Below are 20,552 nucleotides of genomic sequence, written 5' to 3'. Positions count from 1 at the left end.
ATTGATTAACAATTACAGTACCTGATCCTAATTTTGTATGCAGCAATCATGTCTGCCACAAACTGCTGCAGTTGCTGTGCTGGGAAATACCCAAGGAGTAAAATTTCTCTTATGTCAGGCACAGATGCACATGCTTCTATATGATGCTGGACCATGGGAAGGCCTGCTACTGGAAACAGAGGCTTGGGCACATCCAAAGACAAAGGCCGAAATCGTGTGCCTGTGATATAACACAATGTATTTTTTTTTTCACACAAACCATGACTTATTGAAAATACAGCAACTATTCTTATTTTATAATAGCCTTCATTCTCCATTGGCAATTGTGCCTATAGCATAAGGGAGCCATCAGGAGGTTATAATAATGTAGAGGGTGATAATGCTTGGCATATTTATTGTCAGCACATAACCCTAAGAACCAATTTTAAAGAAATAAAGTGAAAAACTAAAAGAAATCATTAAAGGAAAAATATTGCAGGACTTAATGAAGGGATGTGGTAAGAGAAGTGAACAATTAAAATTAAAAGACATCATGCATTCAGCCAAAGAAATGAAAACAGTCGCAAATGAGATACAGTAGGGCCCTGCTTTATGCCATTTCACCTTACAGCATTTCACTAATACAGACATTTCAAATTATGACCAAAACTTGCTATACAGTTCCCCCCATCTGACTTTCTAATACGGTCACTGCACCCCACCCGATTTGTTTACATTCTCTGAGTTCCATGAGCACTGTCTCTCCATTATGTCTGGAAACTTTCCAAAATTTCAAGTGTTTTAAAGTTATTTCATGTTTTATATATACAGTGGAACCTCAGGTTACGAATGCCCCACCATGCGAATTTTTCAGGATACAAACTGTCGTTTGGTCAATTTTTTGCTTCAGGATATGAAAAATTTCATGATGCAAACTTCCCCCCCTCAAGGGAGGTTCCTTAAATAAATAAATAAATAAATAAAATATATATTTCTTTGCAAAGGTTACAATGTGTTTACAGATTGTAATATGATTGGAGCAAAGAAAGCCACTATCATGCCAAGTCATTTCGGGCAGAAATGCCTACTTAAGACTACACCTACCATCCGACTTACGACCGAGTTCGGTTCCGAGAAACCGGTAGTAAGTTGAAATGGATGCAAGTCGAACTTTACTACTGAATATCAACATCACATTTTTGTAATGACTTTATTTTATTGTTTTATTTTGGTATTTCATGTTTTACTTTACTTTTTATGCTGTTAGTACTGTATTTTATACTGCAAGGGTTAGGATAAACACTGTGTACAACACAAATAGTTGTTTATTTCGCAGAAATTTGGCATAAAAAACACGGTCGTAAGTCGAGTGGTTGTAAGTCGAGCAGGTCGTAAGTCAGATGGCAGGTGTACTTAAGTCTAGACAGGTGAAAAGTGTACTAGTAGTGGTTACCAATGTTTTGCTGATGGAAAACTACTGGCAGCCTTTTGAAGTTTCTCCTTACTGTTGTTATTATTATATTGTATTATTATAATAATAATGAACTAGGGAATTGGATCTGTGCTCCAGGTCCCTAAATTATAATAATAATAATTAATTATTATAATAATACATACTAATAATAATGATAATACATAATAATTATGTATAATATAATAATAATATAGTAACATTTATGAAGGGGTTCAGGGAAACCGGCAGGCCGGACTTGAGTCCTGGAGATGGGAAGTACAGTGCCTGCACTCTGAAGGAGGGGTGTTAATGTTGCAGTTTAAAAACTGTAGTGTAAAGCACCCTTCTGGCAAGACAGTGATGGAGTGAATGATGGTGAAAGTTTTTCTTTTTCGGGCCACCCTGCCTTGGTGGGAATCGGCCATTGTTAAAAAAAAAAAAAAAAAAAAAAAAAAAAAAAAATAATAGTAGGTTGGTAGACAGCAACCACCCAAGGAGGTACTACCGTCCTGCCAAGTGAATGTAAAACAAAAGCCTGTAATTGTTTTACATTATGGAAGGATTGCTGGTGTTTTTTGCCTGTCTCATAAATATGCAAGAATGCAGGTACGTCTTGCTACTTCTACTTACACTTAGGTCACACTACACATACATGTACACATTTATTTATACACACTCATCTGAGTTTTCTTTGATTTTATCTTAATAGTTCTTGGTCTTATTACTTTTCCTTTTATATCCATGGGGAAGTGGAATAAGAATCTTTCCTCCGTAAGTCATGCATGTTGTAAAAGTCAATTAAAATGCCGGGAACAATGGGCTAGTAACCCCTTTTCCTGTAATAATTACTAAAAAAGAATAATAAGAAAATTGTCAAAGTGGGAAGTCTGAATGTGCGTGGATGTTGTGCAAATGATAAGAAAGAGATGATTGTGGATGTTATGAATGAGAAGAAGCTGGATGTCCTGGCTTTAAGTGAAACAAAGCTGAAGGGGGTGGGAGTGTTTCAGTGGAGAGGAATAAATGGGATTAGATAAGGGGTTTCAAATAGAGTTAGAGCTAAAGAAGGAGTAGCAATAATGTTGAAGGATAAGATATGGCAGGAAATGAGGGACTATAAATGTATAAATTCAAGGATTATGTGGAGTAAAATAAAGGTTGGATGTGAAAAGTGGGTTATAGTAAGCGTATATGCACCTGGAGAAGAGAGAAGTGTAGAGGAGAGAGAGAGATTTTGGGAAATGTTGAGTGAATGCGTGGGGAGTTTTGAACCAAGTGTGAGAGTACTTGTGGTTGGGGATTTCAATACTAAAGTGGGTAAAAATGTTGTGGAGGGAGTAGTAGGTAAATTTGGGGTGCCAGGGGTAAATGTAAATGGGGAGCCTTTAACCCTTTGAGGGTTTTGGTCGTACTAGTACGTCTTACGTGTAGGGGTTTTTGACGTACTAGTACGCATAAATTCTAGCGGCCTTAAATCTAGTGGGAGAAAGCTGGTAGGCCTTCATATGAAAGAATGGGTCTATGTGGTCAGTGTGCACAGTCTAAAAAAAATCCTGCAGCACACAGTGCATAATGAGAAAAAAAAAACTTTGACCATTTTTTTGGAATAAATCAGCGACTTTGCAGTGTATTTTCATATGGTATTTATTGTTGTATTCTAGTTTTCTTGGTCTCATTTTATAGAATGGAAGACATATTACAGAAATTGAGATGATTTTGACTGGTTTTACAATGAAAGGTGCCTTGAAATTGAGCTCAAAGTAGCAGAAATGTTCGATTTTTACCAAACTTCAAAAGTAAACAAATCGTGCCAAGCGTGCAATACACGTCAACTGGTGAGTCTAATATTCTTTCACAAGTGCACCAATAATATTTATACCATTTTTTACACTAATGCAGTAGTCTGCATAACAGTAAATCTTATATTTTTTGTGAGAATAAAAATTCAAAGTGGAAAGCAAAAGAATATAAGAGGGGCCTTGAGACGTGACTAATGACTAGAGGAAATGTCATTTTAGTGCCAGGAATGTCTTTCTTGTTTATTCTGGACCCTATTCAGAAATTGGCATCTTTTGAAATTTGTGTGAAATTGGCAAAATTGCTAAATTCTGACCACTGTACTGGATAGTTGAATTTCATAAATGGGTGGTTTCTTGCACCCATTCGATAGAAAAAATGGAGTTCTAGCGAAATATTCATGTTTTTTGTCGACTAGTACAGTGAAATTGGCCAAAAATGGGGCTCAAAGTGGGCAAAATCGCCGATGCGTAAACATCGCCGAGACCGCTAACTTTGCAAGAGCATAATTCCATAAGTTTTCTATCAAATTTCAAACTGTTGGTGTCTTTATGATCGGGAAAAGATTCTCTATCTTTTCATAAGAGAAAATAATTTTTTTTTTTTTTAAATTTGGCCGACCCTGAGAACGAGTTTCGGAGAGGGCCTGTCGACCCTCAAAGGGTTAATTGAGCTATGTATAGAAAGAGATTTGGTAATAAGTAATACATATTTTATGAAAAAGAGGATAAATAAATATACAAGGTATGATGTAGCACGTAATGAAAGTAGTTTGTTAGATTATGTATTGGTGGATAAAAGGTTAATGGGTAGGCTCCAGGATGTACATGTTTATAGAGGGGCAACTGATATATCAGATCATTATTTAGTTGTAGCTACAGTTAGAGTAAGAGGTAGATGGGACAAGAGGAAGGTGGCAACAACAAGTAGGAGGGAAGTGTAAGTGTATAAACTAAGGGAGGAGGAAGTTCGGGTGAGATATAAGCGACTATTGGCAGAAAGATGGGCTAGTGCAAAGATGAGTAGTGGGGGGATTGAAGAGGGTTGGACGAGTTTTAAAAATGCAGTATTAGAATGTGGGGCAGAAGTTTGTGGTTATAGGAGGGTGGGGCAGGAGGAAAGAGGAGCAACTGGTGGAATGATGAATTAAAGGGTGTGATAAAAGAGAAAAAGTTAGCTTATGAGAGGTTTTTACAAAGCAGAAGTCTTATAAGAAGAGCAGAGTATATGGAGAGTAAAAGAAAGGTGAAGAGAGTGGTGAGAGAGTGCAAAAGGAGAGCAGATGATAGAATGGGAGAGGCACTGTCAAGAAATTTTAATGAAAATAAGAAAAAATTTTGGAGTGAGTTAAACAAGTTAAGAAAGCCTAGGGAACGTATGGATTTGGCTCAGGCCACGTGGACATGTTTGGGACGAAAGCCCTTAACTGAGTTATTTGACGTTAGCTGAGCCAATACAGTGGACCCTCGACCAACGATATTAATCCGCTCCTGAGAGCTCATCATTAATCAAAATTATCATTAGTCAAGTTAATTTTCCCCTAAGAAATAATTGAAATCAAATGAATTCGTGCAAGACACCCAAAAGTATTGAAAAAAAAAATTTTTACCATATGAAATATTAATTTTAATACACAAACTGAAGAAGACGTGTACAATTACATGACACTTACCTTTATTGAAGATCTGGTGATGATTGATGGGATGGGAGGAGGGGAGACTGTGGATGGTGTTAAGTGTTTAGAAGGGGAATTCCCTTCCATTAGGACTTTTGGTGTCAAGTCCTTTTCCGGGGTTACTTCCCTTCTTTTAATGCCACTAGGACCAGCTTGAGAGTCACTGGACCTCTGTCGCACAACATATCTGTCCATAGAGGCCTGTACCTCCCGTTCCTTTATGACATTCCTAAAGTGTTTCACAACATTGTCAGTGTCACAATTAAACACTTGTTCAGGTTTCAATTCTTCACTGTCTATGTACTCCTTGAATTCCTGCACATATTTTTCAGCTGCTTTTTGGTCCAAACTGGCAGCCTCACCATGCCTTATCACACTATGTATGCCACTACGATTCTTAAATCTCTCAAACCAACCTTTGCTGGCCTTAAATTCACTCACATCACCACTAGTTGCAGGCATTTTTCTAATTAAATCCTCATGCAACTTCCTAGCCTTTTCACATATGATCGCTTGAGAGATGCTATCTCCTGCTATCTGTTTTTCGTTTATCCACACCAATAACAGTCTCTCAACATCTTCTATCACTTGCGATCTCAAGTTTCGAAAACATAGTTGCACCTTTGGCAAAAACAGCTTCCTTGATTGCCGTTTTCTTGGCCACAATGGTAGCGATGGTTGATTGGGGGTTTTATGTACAACCTGGCCAGCTCGGAGACACATACTCCACTTTCATACTTAGCAATGATCTCTTTCTTCGTATCCATAGTAATTCTCACCCTTTTTGCTGTAGGGTTGGCACTAGAAACTTTCTTGGGGCCCATGGTGGCTTATTTTGTAGGTGCAATCACTAAAAACGCTGTGATAATATGAAATGTTCCGATTGTATGTTTGGATGGGACCGCGGTGGCTGGCTGGCTTGTAAACAATGGCCACAAGTGGATGCATCTCAGACAGAACGAATCGTTTTGGTCGAGTTTTTTAGCATTAGTCGAGGCAAAATTTTTGCTTTAAAATGTATCGCTAGTTGGATTTATCATTAGACGATGCCATCGTTGGTCGAGGGTCCACTGTATTTTTACGCCAAAACGAGCCGTTAGCTGATTTTGGCACTAACCGATGAAACCTTTACCCAAGGGTCCACTGTATATGTGTGTGTGTTGATAAGCTAATGCTGTGTGATCAATGTTCTCAGCCAGCTATCACATCTTATACAATATCTAGATACTGTAGTAAAAAAAAAAAAAAAACTGTGGACCACACTTCTATTGGGACAACATTTCTGTCCATGTAGAGCTCTATCAAGTCTTGCCTTGATAAAGACAATACAAAACAATTTATTTGATACTGGTACTGTATATGCTTGCACCTATAACATTAGCAAAGTCAGGAGCAGAAAAGAGCGAGTATCATCAATCCTGGACAACCAGCATCTAGCCAACAAAATATTTAACAACAATGGCACTACAAGAACTCTAAATGCCTAAGAGCAAGGATTTCTTAAAAGGGTTAAACATACTGACTTAACTCACCAGTATAGAACCAGGGAATGATATCTGAAGAAAGTAATAGTTTATGTTTGTATTAAATTTTAAAACATTTATTTAATGGCCCTGCTATAATACGTTATTAAAGGACTACAGTACGCTATTTCACTTGTTACACAATAAATTTTGTAAAACATCGGCAACTATAAAAGCAGAACTTGCACATTCAAATACCACCTGTAACATTTTAGAAACTAGCATCTAATTTCATCCAACCAATATTGTTTTTTGATGTTACATAACCTCTTGAGAAACTGGCACATGTATTGCATTTACCACTTTCTAAAGAACAAGCATGTTCAATTTTTTACAAACCAGGATGTTCCTGGTCTCGAGTCTGCCACTGTTTACAGTTACTGAAATGTCATTATGTACCACAAATGCTACAGAATGGAATATTACAATTTAAAATAAACTATGATCCTTAAAATAACAAACTATGATCCTAAAATAACATCTGATTTACAAAACAGTAATATAATTAAAGCATATTTATTATAGAACACTTTCACAAAAAATGCTATTAAAAATGTGATTCTGTTAAAATATGCTATTCAGCAGACAGTTGTATACTTTCACAAAAAATGCTATTAAAAATGTGATTCTGTTAAAATATGCTATTCAGCAGACAGTTGTATACATGAATAAACAGAATGTTGGACAAGGGATTTGAACTGTCGTCCGTAAATTGGCAGTCCAACGCTCTACTGTTTTATACACCTTTGAAAAATATGGCCAGTATACCAGGCACTATCAGTATCACTATTCAAATTAATTATGCCCAGTTAATTAAGTGTCATAACTTTTGAGGCTATATAATCATCCCTACAAATTTACATGAATTTTCGTGTGCATTCACAGTGGCAACAAATACAGTGGTACCTTGACTTATGAGTGCCCCAACTTACAAGTTTTCCGAGTTACGAGCTGTTGCTCGGTCAATTTTTTGCTTAGAGTTGCGAGCCAAAATCTGAGTTACAAGCGAGCTTCAGATAACCCGCCACTAATTGGTGGTGTATCTGAGGTCAACTCTAACTCTGTACCCAGAGGAATGTCAGGTACTTTGTCCCATCCCACATGCTCTTCCAAGACATAACTGGAAGGATAATACTCCCACACTAATCCCAGATTATAATGAGGCACCTTGTCCCTTGTTTGGTTCTTGTATAAATCCGGAAAGAGGTAACCTCCATTTCAAAACTCAGAATTTTTCCAGAAACATTAAGGAAGGCCTCCGTGATATTTACCTGCCTCACGGAGGTTCCTTCAGTGGGTGGAGTGCTGACAGTGCTGGGTGGAGTAGTGATGGTGGTGGATGGGGCAGTGATAGTGGTGGGTGCAGTGGTGATGGTGGTGGGTGCAGTGGTGATGGTGGTGGGTGTAGTAGTGATAATGGTGGGTGGAGTAGATATGGTGGTGGGTGGAGTAGATATGGTGGTGGGTAGAGTAGATATGGTGGTGGGTGGAGTAGATATGCTGGTGGGTGGAGTAGATATGGTAGTGGGTGTAGTAGTGATGATGGTGGATGGAGTAGTGATGGTGGTGGATGTAGTGATAATGGGTGGAGTAGAGATGGTGGTGGGTGGAGTGGTGAGGGTCGTGGGTGTAGTAGTGGTGGTGGTGTCCATCTTTTCCACCCTCCACCTCCGCCAGTGTCTTCCGTTAGCCCAAGTCGTCTGATCTCCAAGGTAAATACACTTTATAAAACCAGTTTATTTCTTTACATTCTCTTTTATTATGTTTTTATACAATATTTCTAATTTATAAATATACTTTTCTTATTTAAAAACCCATAAGAAAAAAATGGGATGGCTTTTTGGAAACTGGAACGGATGAATGGTATTTCAATTAATTTCAACGGGGAAAATTGATTTGATATATGAGTAAATTGAGTTACGTGCTTGGTCATGGAACAAATTAAACTTGCAAGTCAAGGTACCACTGTATAAGGAGACTAGACAATACATCTCGTCTCACATCTCTTCAAGCTGGCACTGGACAGGCACCTAAAGTCAGTTCCGGATCAGCCGGGCTGTGGCTCGTACGTTGGTTCGCGTGCAGCCAGCAGCAACAGCCTGGTTGATCAGGCTCTGATCCACCAGGAGGCCTGGTCACAGACCGGGCCGCGGGGGCGTTGACCCCCGGAACTCTCTCCAGGTAAACTCCAGGTAAACCCGTCGATCATCCAACAAAGCATAACGGTACAATTCATTTCAGCTGGCAACTTGACCAAATAATTGCTGTCTGGCAGACACTGACTTTACAAGTCACCAATGTCAACAAGTTAGCCAAACCATAAGCTCAGAGATCTAAGATATAACCCCTAGTTAACCAACAATATAATTTAGGTTAATTTTAGGTTAGCATTTGCAGATAGTAAGACTAAGTTATATGTGGGAGAACACAGCCAGTGTGAAAATTTTGGAGTCTACTCCTGACAGATTGATGACTTAATAATGTAGATGAGATTACTGGTATTCAATAATTTCTCATGCTATGCTTATAAAGAATAAAATAAAGAATAAAGATTTTATTTCTTTGTAAAGGTTACAATGGGTAATTACAATTTTGATTTGTTAAGTACAAAGAAAGCCATAGATTTATCATTTATGTAGAGTAAGCTCTCTCAAAAAGCTCTCAAAAAGCTGACCTAGAAAATGTACAGAGAACCTTCACGGCGCTCATAACGGATATAAAACACCTCAATTACTGGGAGCGCTTGAGGTTCCTAAACCTGTATTCCCTGGAACGCAGGCGGGAGAGATACATGATTAAATACACCTGGAAAATCCTAGAGGGACTAGTACCAAACTTGCACACGAAAATCACTCACTACAAAAGCAAGAGACTTGGCAGACGATGCAACATCCCCCCAATGAAAAGCAGGGGTGTCACTAGCATGTTAAGAGACCATACAATAAGTGTCAGGGGCCCGAGACTGTTCAACTGCCTCCCAGCATACATAAGGGGGATTACCAACAGACCCCTGGCAGTCTTCAAGCTGGCACTGGACAAGCACCTAAAGTCGGTTCCTGACCAGCCGGGCTGTGGACCGTATGTTTTTTTTCATGCAGCCAGCAGCAACAGCCTGGTTGATCAGGCTCTGATCCACCAGGAGGCCTGGTCACAGACCGGGCCGCGGGGGCATTGACCCCCGGAACTCTCTCCAGGTAAACTCCAGGTATATAGTGAAATTTTTCTGTGTGATTGAAAAAGTACATCCTAAATTTCAAAGTGCATGGAAAAGTACATGCTATTAAATTTTGGATGCACTTTTTTCAAATACATTTACAAAAAAAAAATCACACTACATAGACCTTTATGACATGCTTACTGCATTAATAAAGAATGGTGCTCATGTACAGTTTGGTCACTTTGGTCAAGGCAGTTTTATTTGGCCAACAAAGTTGGGACCCCTCATAATATTTATTTCTACAACTACATGATACAACTTTACAGACCTAGCTGACATCAATGACAGCCCCTGGTTATGTTAAAGCATTTTGTGCAACATGGGTTAATCTCATCCCTGAGGATGCGACCCACACCAGTCGATTAATAAGTAACCACTTACTGCTTGGTGAACAGGGACAGCAGGTGCAAGGAAACATGCCCAACGTTTCACCTGTGCCGAGGATCGATCCCGGACCCTCAGTGTGTGAGCTGAGGACACTACCAACCAAGCCACAAGCCCCACAAGGTATTAAGGATTAATTTTGTCACAAATGTACTACCTAAGGGCCCCATGGCCTAGCTGGTAAAGCTCTCGCTTCACATGCTGAAGGCCCGAGTTCGATTCCCAGCAGGGGTGGAAACACTTCAACGTGTTTACTTACACCTGTTGTTCTGTTCATCTAGCAAGTAGGTATCTGGGTGTTAGTCGATTGGTGTGGGTCGCATCTGGGGGACAAGATTGAGGACCCCAGTGGAAATAAGACAAGACAGTCCCTCGATGATGCACTGCCTTTCTTGGGTTATCCTGGGTGGCTAACCCTCCAGGGTTAAAAATCCGAACAAAATCTTAAATTATTTCTAAGACAATTTTCCAGTAGTACTAGTATTTTGTTCCTATTATTATTTACTGAAAAGTGCTAAAACCGTAGGAGCTATAGTACATGTGGAAAGGGAGGCAATCAGGTTTGATCCAAGGAGTGAAACTAGCTCTAACTCCCTGGATCAAGAGCCCATCGGCACCCTGTGGCCTGGTGGTAAAAGCTCTCGCTTCACACGGTGAAGGTCCGGGTTCGATTCCCGGCGAAGGGGTGGAAACACCGGTTGTCTATGTTCACCCATCAGTATAATGGGTACCTGGGTGTTAGTGGACTGGTGTGGGTCGCATCCTGGGACAAAACTGACCTAATTTGTCTGAAATGTTCAGCACAACAAGCGGCTTTGTATATAGTAGTATGTCACTGATGTCAGCTAGGACTGTATACCTTGTACTCTACTGTAGTAAATAAAGATATTTTTATTATATTACTGTATTCTTTTGTACTTCTCTGTATTATGTTCAAATAAATAAATAAATATATTATTATTACCAACATCAAGGTCCTTGGAGGCGCTGAGATAATGTGCCGACTTGTAGTCCTTTAACATTACATAAATTTTCTGTTTACTGACAAGTATTTGGGTCACACTAATAGTGATTCAATATGTAATATTCACATACAGTACTGATACTTTCCTATATACAAGACTCACCTTTCTGAGGTCCACCTATAAGAATAACAGCTTTAAGCATCATTACTGTGTGACACGTCAACCACTACTACTGCTGCTGCTCTAGTGGTGGTGGTGCTGGCGGTGCTGGTGGTGGTGGTGCTGGCGGTGCTGGTGGTGGTGGTGCTGGCGGTGCTGGTGGTGCTGGTGGTGGCGGTGGTGCTGCTGCTGGCGGTGCTGCTGCTGGCGGTGCTGCTGCTGGCGGCTCTAAGGGTTGTCACTAGCTAAGGCTAAAAATAATATCTTTATTTACTACAGTACAGTACAAGGTATACAGTCCTAGCTGACATCAGTGACATACTACTATATACAAAGCCGCTTGTTATGCTGAACATGTCGGGCAAATTAGGTCAGTTTTGTCCCAGGATGCGACCCACACCAGTCCACTAACACCCAGGTACCCATTATACTGATGGGTGAACATAATAATAATAATAATAATAATAATAATAATAATAATAATAATAATAATAATAATAATTTATTTTGACATAATACATAGTTGTACAAAGGAATATAATAGTTGAGTGTAAATGTCAAAAGCCCCTTATATGCAGAGCATTTCAGGCAAACAGACAACAGGTGTAAAGAAACACGCCCAATGTTTCTACCCTGGCTGGGAATCGAACCCAGACCCTCGCCATGTGAAGCGAGAGCTTTTAGCCACCAGAGCCCCAGGTACAAGTACACATAAATACAGTTACATAAATGGCCTGATCGCTAAAGCTCTCGCTTCACATGGCGAGGGTAAGGGTTCGATTCCCAGTGCGGGTAGAAACATCTGACGTGTTTCTTTACACCGGTTGTCTATGTTCACCCATCAGTAAAATGGGTACCTGGGTGTTAGTGGACAGGTGTGGGTCGCATCCTGGGACAAAACTGACCTAACCCGACATGCTCAGCATAACAAGCAGCTTTCTATATAGTAGTATGCCACTGATGTCAGCTAGGACTACCTTGTACATGTAGTAAATAAATATTATTATTATTATCCCCTCAAGGAAGGTTCCGTGACGCTGGTGAGGGGGCTCTAGATCTAGGGAATTGGATCTATGCTCCAGTTCCCTGAATTAAGGCGGCTGAATACATTCCACATCATCCCACAGGCGCTGTATAATCCTACGGGTTTAGCGCTCCCCTTGATTATAATAATAACAATATTATACAAAGCAGAATGTGGAAATTACCTAGAATAACCCCAAAATGTCAGAGTGACTTATTGTCATTGGGATCCTTATTATGGAAAATTTTCTAAGGGTGACTACCTGTACGTACCTCAACATTACATGCATACGAGTAATCTCATTGGGAGACAACACTATATTGTTTACCGTAGTCACCCCGTGTAGACATGTGAGAAAACTTCACCACCCCTGGTCACTGCAGGTGGGCCTTCGACCTCACAATCTTATCCATATCTATCCGAGACCAGTATAGATTGGATAGCACCCACAAGTACGGCGCTACTAATTAATTGTGGACTGTATAGATTATATTAGTGTAACTGAATGAAGGGGGGGGTAGGTTACACATGGATATATCCATCAAGGAAAAACACTTGTACATAATCTCACCACTTACCAGATATTCTCTGGTGGTCACTTGATGTAGCTGGATCACCCATAACCTATCCAATTAAAACATACCTATGGCCAGTATCAGTCTGCTATAACTAGAAAGGTTACTTAGCTGTGGGTGATTGATGCTCCTTATTTCCTCCATTCACCATCTCATTTCGATGTCCTGCTACACCAACACGGTTCTTATTCCAGCAGGACGAGGTATCCGTTGGTTTGTCCCGGTTTAGAAGTTGTGATTCCATAAAAACTTCACTATCCTCGAGACAGGAACAACGAGGTAAACATGTGCACACACACTCTGGGAATGGCAGCTCATATCGCTTCAACGATTCCTTTTAACTTAGTGTTATTATCACTGATTACATTACAATTCACAAGACGATTTAATGTCTCATAATTATTGTACACATTAGAGGTCACTCCATTAAGATCTGAGACTGATGAGTGAGGATTAACTCACGGGTATTTCCCCTGGACACACACCATGGCTGTGCACCAGTCACCCCCGGTTGAACCATTATTCACTAATTTTACCACCCTTTTACGGTGGTCCCGTAAATCACGTTCCCTCACTCTTCACCAGGAACAGTTACGGCACTTCCTATTATGAAGTGAGGCCTATATTAATCCTTAGGCCGCCGTGAACGCCAATTTCCTGGTCTCATGTTTTCACAACCTCCTCACTCCATTCAAAAAACTCCCGCTTCTCGCATGCCCTCAGCCGACCTCCCTCCCCGCATATCTGCGCAGGCGCAGGGGGAACACTGTTGGCTCTATTCAGATTTCAAATACATTTTGACTCAAATCAACACATTAAACACCTATTAGGCACTATAGCTTCGGAAAATTAATTATTTTCTACACTGCGGACGGGCGGAGGTCGTTGTTAGACGACTTAACTAATGTGGAGTACAATTTTCCCATCTTCACTGGCCACCTGGCTTGGGAACTCCAACATTGGTATTTACATAATCACCCATTAATTCTTTCCACCTGTCAACTCCTCAGGTAGGGCTCCGTCCAAAGCACACTCAAGCTTCCATGCTTCTGGTATTAACAATTTCCCTCTTATTGTAAGGTGTGACACTAAGCCTATGATCTCTGGGTTAATTTGTTGGGCATACTGGAATTATGAGACTTTAACAATAACAAGTCTCTCTCAGTATCCCAAGTCAGCCCCAGCACATTACTGCATATAGGCACTTCAACTCCATGGCCATCCATAATTATTGATCCCTCAAAATGGACTAATTACTGTTCCATTCCCTCAGGGGCATCCTTGCACCTTGCATTATTTCATTAACACCTTCACATATCCTCATTAGTTCCTCTTCAGTTGACGTCACCCGGAAATTGTCCATATAAGATTATTTACCCAATTACTTCGCTCAGTGGACCACCTGTGCACTTAATTTAAGGTGTGCATTTATCGTCGCCTGAAGTAAGAACAATTTATTATTTAACTGTTTATTAATTATATCTTTATAAGCAGTCAACAATTTTTGTGCCTTGCTCAGTTCGCAGAGCTGGGCCCGTTAACTGTCCATACGCCAACCTATAATTAGTAGGTAATTCTGGACGGTCAAGCTTCCACGGAAGTCGCACCCAGTAATGTCCAGATTCACATTTAACATCCTTCAGGTATTGTTCCTGAGTAAAGGAATCATTTGGACTTTCCCCATTTATATTAATCCCTATGCTGTCCAGCTCCCACAAATTAGACTGGTTCAACATCATTCTCGATAGAAGAATACTTGTACTGGGTTGACCTTTTATGAGTAGGACACCGTGACTGTATTCACTACTTCCTCTAGTCATTATTACTACGCGGTAGTCTGCCATATATTACATGGCCCGTACCAGTGTTGAGGAGAGTGACGCCGCATGGTTTTGGATTTATGCCCTTTATCCTGAATTATTACATCCAACACCGGCAAGGCTACCTCAGCTAGGCCATTATTATTGCCATTAGCTGCAACCTTTACATCAGTTACTGTAGTGTCAGGGTTATTAACATTATCATTATTGTCACCATTATTATAAGAATTACATACAACCCTGCACATAACTGTATGGTGCCTTCCCTTGTTGCATTGCTATCAATGCAACAAGGGAAGGCACCACATTGATGCTTTCTTTACTCTATATTCCATATGTTTGTCTTCTATATTAATTTCCTCATTTTCAGCCATGATGCAATGTATTAAATTCAACTTTATTAATAACACTGATACAACTTACAACACTGATACAACTTACAACACTGATACAACTTACAACACTGATACAACTTACAACACTGATTACAACTTACAACACTGATACAACTTACAACACTGATACAACTTACAACACTGATTACAACTTACAACACTGATACAACTTACAACACTGATACAACTTACAACACTGATACAACTTACAACACTGATACAACTTACAACACTGATACAACTTACAACACTGATTACAACTTACAACACTGATACAACTTACAACACTGATACAACTTACAACACTGATTACAACTTACAACACTGATACAACTTACAACACTGATACAACTTACAACACTGATACAACTTACAACACTGATACAACTTACAACACTGATACAACTTACAACACTGATTACAACTTACAACACTGATACAACTTACAACACTGATACAACTTACAACACTGATTACAACTTACAACACTGATACAACTTACAACACTGATACAGCTTACAACACTGATACAACTTACAACACTGATACAACTTACAACACTGATACAACTTACAACACTGATACAATTTACAACACTGATACAACTTACAACACTGATACAACTTACAACACTGATTACAACTTACAACACTGATACAACTTACAACACTGATACAATTTACAACACTGACACAACTTACAACACTGATACAACTTACAACACTGATACAACTTGCAACACTGATACAACTTGCAACACTGATACAACTTACAACACTGATACAACTTACAACACTGATACAACTTACAACACTGATACAACTTACAACACTGATACAACTTACAACACTGATTACAACTTACAACACTGATACAACTTACAACACTGATACAGCTTACAACACTGATACAACTTACAACACTGATACAACTTACAACACTGATACAACTTGCAACACTGATACAACTTGCAACACTGATACAAATTACAACACTGATACAACTTACAACACTGATACAACTTACAACACTGATACAACTTACAACACTGATACAACTTACAACACTGATACAACTTACAACACTGATACAACTTACAACACTGATACAACTTACAACACTGATACAACTTACAACACTGATTACAACTTACAACACTGATACAACTTACAACACTGATACAGCTTACAACACTGATACAACTTACAACACTGATACAACTTACAACACTGATACAACTTGCAACACTGATACAACTTGCAACACTGATACAACTTACAACACTGATACAACTTACAACACTGATACAACTTACAACACTGATACAACTTACAACACTGATACAACTTACAACACTGATACAACTTACAACACTGATACAACTTACAACACTGATACAACTTACAACACTGATTACAACTTACAACACTGATACAACTTACAACACTGATACAGCTTACAACACTGATACAACTTACAACACTGATACAACTTACAACACTGATACAACTTACAACACTGATTACAACTTACAACACTGATACAACTTACAACACTGATACAACTTACAACACTGATTACAACTTACAACACTGATACAACTTACAACACTGATACAGCTTACAACACTGATGCAACTTACAACACTGATACAACTTACAACACTGATACAACTTACAACACTGATACAACTTACAACACTGATTACAACTTACAACACTGATACAACTTACAACACTGATACAGCTTACAACACTGATACAACTTACAACACTGATACAACTTACAACACTGATACAACTTGCAACACTGATACAACTTGCAACACTGATACAACTTACAACACTGATACAACTTACAACACTGATACAACTTACAACACTGATACAACTTACAACACTGATACAACTTACAACACTGATACAACTTACAACACTGATACACCTTACAACACTGATTACAACTTACAACACTGATACAACTTACAACACTGATACAACTTACAACACTGATTACAACTTACAACACTGATACAACTTACAACACTGATTACAACTTACAACACTGATACAACTTACAACACTGATACAACTTACAACACTGATTACAACTTACAACACTGATACAACTTACAACACTGATACAACTTACAACACTGATACAACTTACAACACTGATTACAACTTACAACACTGATACAACTTACAACACTGATACAACTTACAACACTGATACAACTTACAACACTGATTACAACTTACAACACTGATACAACTTACAACACTGATACAACTTACAACACTGATACAACTTACAACACTGATACAACTTACAACACTGATACAACTTACAACACTGATACAACTTACAACACTGATACAACTTACAACACTGATACAACTTACAACACTGATACAACTTACAACACTGATACAACTTACAACACTGATACAACTTACAACACTGATACAACTTACAACACTGATACAACTTACCTTTGATTAAATCCTAGCTACTTGAGCTTAGCAATTACATGTAAGAAATAATATAAACTTCAAATGTACATTAATACAAACCTTTAGCAAGCCTTGGCTTATCAAAATTAACATTATACAAATTAATAAATCCTTGCCAGAATTTGGCATAACAAAATTAATATTATACACATTAATATTAGTTACACTTGGCTTATCAGTTACACATTCACTGATATAAATCTTGGCCAAAATTGTCTTATAAAATTAATATTATACAAATTAATATAAACTTAGCCAGACCCACATAAAGGATCACTTGGACAACGAAATATGGATCCCAGGTTACAACCTATACAGATGTGACAGAGTGAACAGGCAAAAGGGGGGGGTTGGCCTGTACATTGCAGAGTCACTTGTTTGCACAGAACTGCTTAATGCCTCAAATGACGTAGTGGAAGTTTTAGCAGTAAAGGTCGAGAACCAAAACCTAGTCATTGTGGTAGTCTACAAGCCTCCGGATGCAACATCCCAGCAATTCCAGGAACAGCTGTTAAAAATTGACCACTGTCTGGAAAATCTTCCAGCTCCTGCACCCAACATCTTGCTCCTGGGGGATTTCAACTTAAGGCACCTAAAATGGAGGAATATAGCAAATAATATTGTTGCAGTAATAACACCAGGAGGCAGCTCTGATGAAAACTCACACTCACACGAGCTTTTAAATCTCTGCACAAAATTCAATTTAAACCAGCAAATAATAGAGCCTACTAGACTGGAGAATACACTAGACCTCATCTTCACTAACAATGATGATCTGATAAGAAATGTCACCATATCAAAAACAATATACTCAGATCACAACATAATTGAGGTTCAGACATGTATGCGTGGAGCCCCAGACCGACATAATGAGACTAGTCACGAGGGAGCATTCACCAAATTCAACTTCAATAACAAAAACATAAAGTGGGACCAAGTAAACCAAGTCCTAACCGATATAAGCTGGGAAGATATACTAAGCAACACAGACCCAAACTTATGCCTAGAACAGATTAACTCGGTGGCACTCGATGTATGCACAAGGCTTATTCCTCTAAGAAAAAGGAGGAGTAGATGTAAAATAGAAAGAGACAGGCGCTCCCTTTACAGGCGACGGAAAAGAATAACAGAGCGGCTAAAAGAGGTCAATATATCTGAAATGCGCAGGGAGACACTGGTCAGAGAAATAGCAAGCATCGAACTTAAGCTAAAAGAATCCTTTAGGAGTCAGGAATCGCGGGAAGAACTAAAAGCCATAAATGAAATCGAAAGAAACCCAAAGTATTTCTTCTCCTATGCCAAATCAAAATCGAGAACAACGTCCAGTATTGGGCCCCTACTTAAACAAGATGGGTCCTACACAGATGACAACAAGGAAATGAGTGAGCTACTCAAGTCCCAATATGACTCAGTTTTTAGCAAGCCGCTAACCAGACTGAGAGTCGAAGATCAAAATGAATTTTTTATGAGAGAGCCACAAAATTTGATTAACACAAGCCTATCCGATGTTATCCTGACGCCAAATGACTTCGAACAGGCGATAAATGACATGCCCATGCACTCTGCCCCAGGGCCAGACTCATGGAACTCTGTGTTCATCAAGAACTGCAAGAAGCCCCTATCACGAGCCTTTTCCATCCTATGGAGAGGGAGCATGGACACGGGGGTCGTCCCTCAGTTACTAAAAACAACAGACATAGCCCCACTCCACAAAGGGGGCAGTAAAGCAACAGCAAAGAACTACAGACCAATAGCACTAACATCCCATATCATAAAAATCTTTGAAAGGGTCCTAAGAAGCAAGATCACCACCCATCTAGAAACCCATCAGTTACACAACCCAGGGCAACATGGGTTTAGAACAGGTCGCTCCTGTCTGTCTCAACTACTGGATCACTACGACAAGGTCCTAAATGCACTAGAAGACAAAAAGAATGCAGATGTAATATATACAGACTTTGCAAAAGCCTTCGACAAGTGTGACCATGGCGTAATAGCGCACAAAATGCGCGCTAAAGGAATAACAGGAAAAGTCGGTCGATGGATCTATAATTTCCTCACTAACAGAACACAGAGAGTAGTCGTCAACAGAGTAAAGTCCGAGGCAGCTACGGTGAAAAGCTCTGTTCCACAAGGCACAGTACTAGCTCCCATCTTGTTCCTCATCCTCATATCCGACATAGACAAGGATGTCAGCCACAGCACCGTGTCTTCCTTTGCAGATGACACCCGAATCTGCATGACAGTGTCTTCCATTGCAGACACTGCAAGGCTCCAGGCGGACATCAACCAAATCTTTCAGTGGGCTGCAGAAAACAATATGAAGTTCAACGATGAGAAATTTCAATTACTCAGATATGGTAAACATGAGGAAATTAAATCTTCATCAGAGTACAAAACAAATTCTGGCCACAAAATAGAGCGAAACACCAACGTCAAAGACCTGGGAGTGATTATGTCGGAGGATCTCACCTTCAAGGACCATAACATTGTATCAATCGCATCTGCTAGAAAAATGACAGGATGGATAATGAGAACCTTCAAAACTCTTCAGGTCACTTGTTCTATCTAGGCTGGAATATTGCTGCACTCTAACAGCACCTTTCAAGGCAGGTGAAATTGCCGACCTAGAAAATGTACAGAGAACTTTCACGGCGCGCATAACGGAGATAAAACACCTCAATTACTGGGAGCGCTTGAGGTTTCTAAACCTGTATTCCCTGGAACGCAGGAGGGAGAGATACATGATTATATACACCTGGAAAATCCTAGAGGGACTAGTACCGAACTTGCACACGAAAATCACTCACTACGAAAGCAAAAGACTTGGCAGACGATGCACCATCCCCCCAATGAAAAGCAGGGGTGTCACTAGCACGTTAAGAGACCATACAATAAGTGTCAGGGGCCCGAGACTGTTCAACTGCCTCCCAGCACACATAAGGGGGATTACCAACAGACCCCTGGCAGTCTTCAAGCTGGCACTGGACAAGCACCTAAAGTCAGTTCCTGATCAGCCGGGCTGTGGCTCGTACGTTGGTTTGCGTGCAGCCAGCAGCAACAGCCTGGT

At 39.6% G+C, this 20,552-nt stretch overlaps 1 protein-coding gene across 7 annotated transcripts in view; it reads right to left on the bottom strand.

Moving 5' to 3' along the window:
- Gmppa (GDP-mannose pyrophosphorylase A) overlaps window positions 1–11,411 on the bottom strand; it is a 61,639-nt gene extending 50,228 nt beyond the window's left edge. Inside the window, exons 1-3 of one of the 7 annotated variants that reach the window (XR_008407906.2) lie at window positions 11,156–11,407; window positions 6,437–6,460; window positions 22–220 (exon numbers count right to left, since the gene is read on the bottom strand). Coding sequence is in view for 6 of the 7 variants with exons in the window: in XM_053785177.2 (XP_053641152.1) it covers window positions 22–220; window positions 6,437–6,460; window positions 11,156–11,198 (266 nt within the window). In the remaining variant the exon portion in view is untranslated. Of the gene's footprint in view, window positions 1–21; window positions 221–6,436; window positions 6,461–10,992; window positions 11,066–11,155 lie in introns of those variants that run through there. The other 6 variants (XM_053785177.2, XM_053785182.2, XM_053785176.2 and 3 more) reach the window with 6 other exon arrangements.
- Between the last annotated feature and the right edge of the window lie 9,141 nt (window positions 11,412–20,552).

The sequence above is a fragment of the Cherax quadricarinatus genome, chromosome 45 (assembly GCF_038502225.1).
Source record: "Cherax quadricarinatus isolate ZL_2023a chromosome 45, ASM3850222v1, whole genome shotgun sequence".
NCBI lineage: Eukaryota > Metazoa > Arthropoda > Malacostraca > Decapoda > Parastacidae > Cherax > Cherax quadricarinatus.
This window is presented reverse-complemented; position numbering and strand designations above follow the sequence as displayed.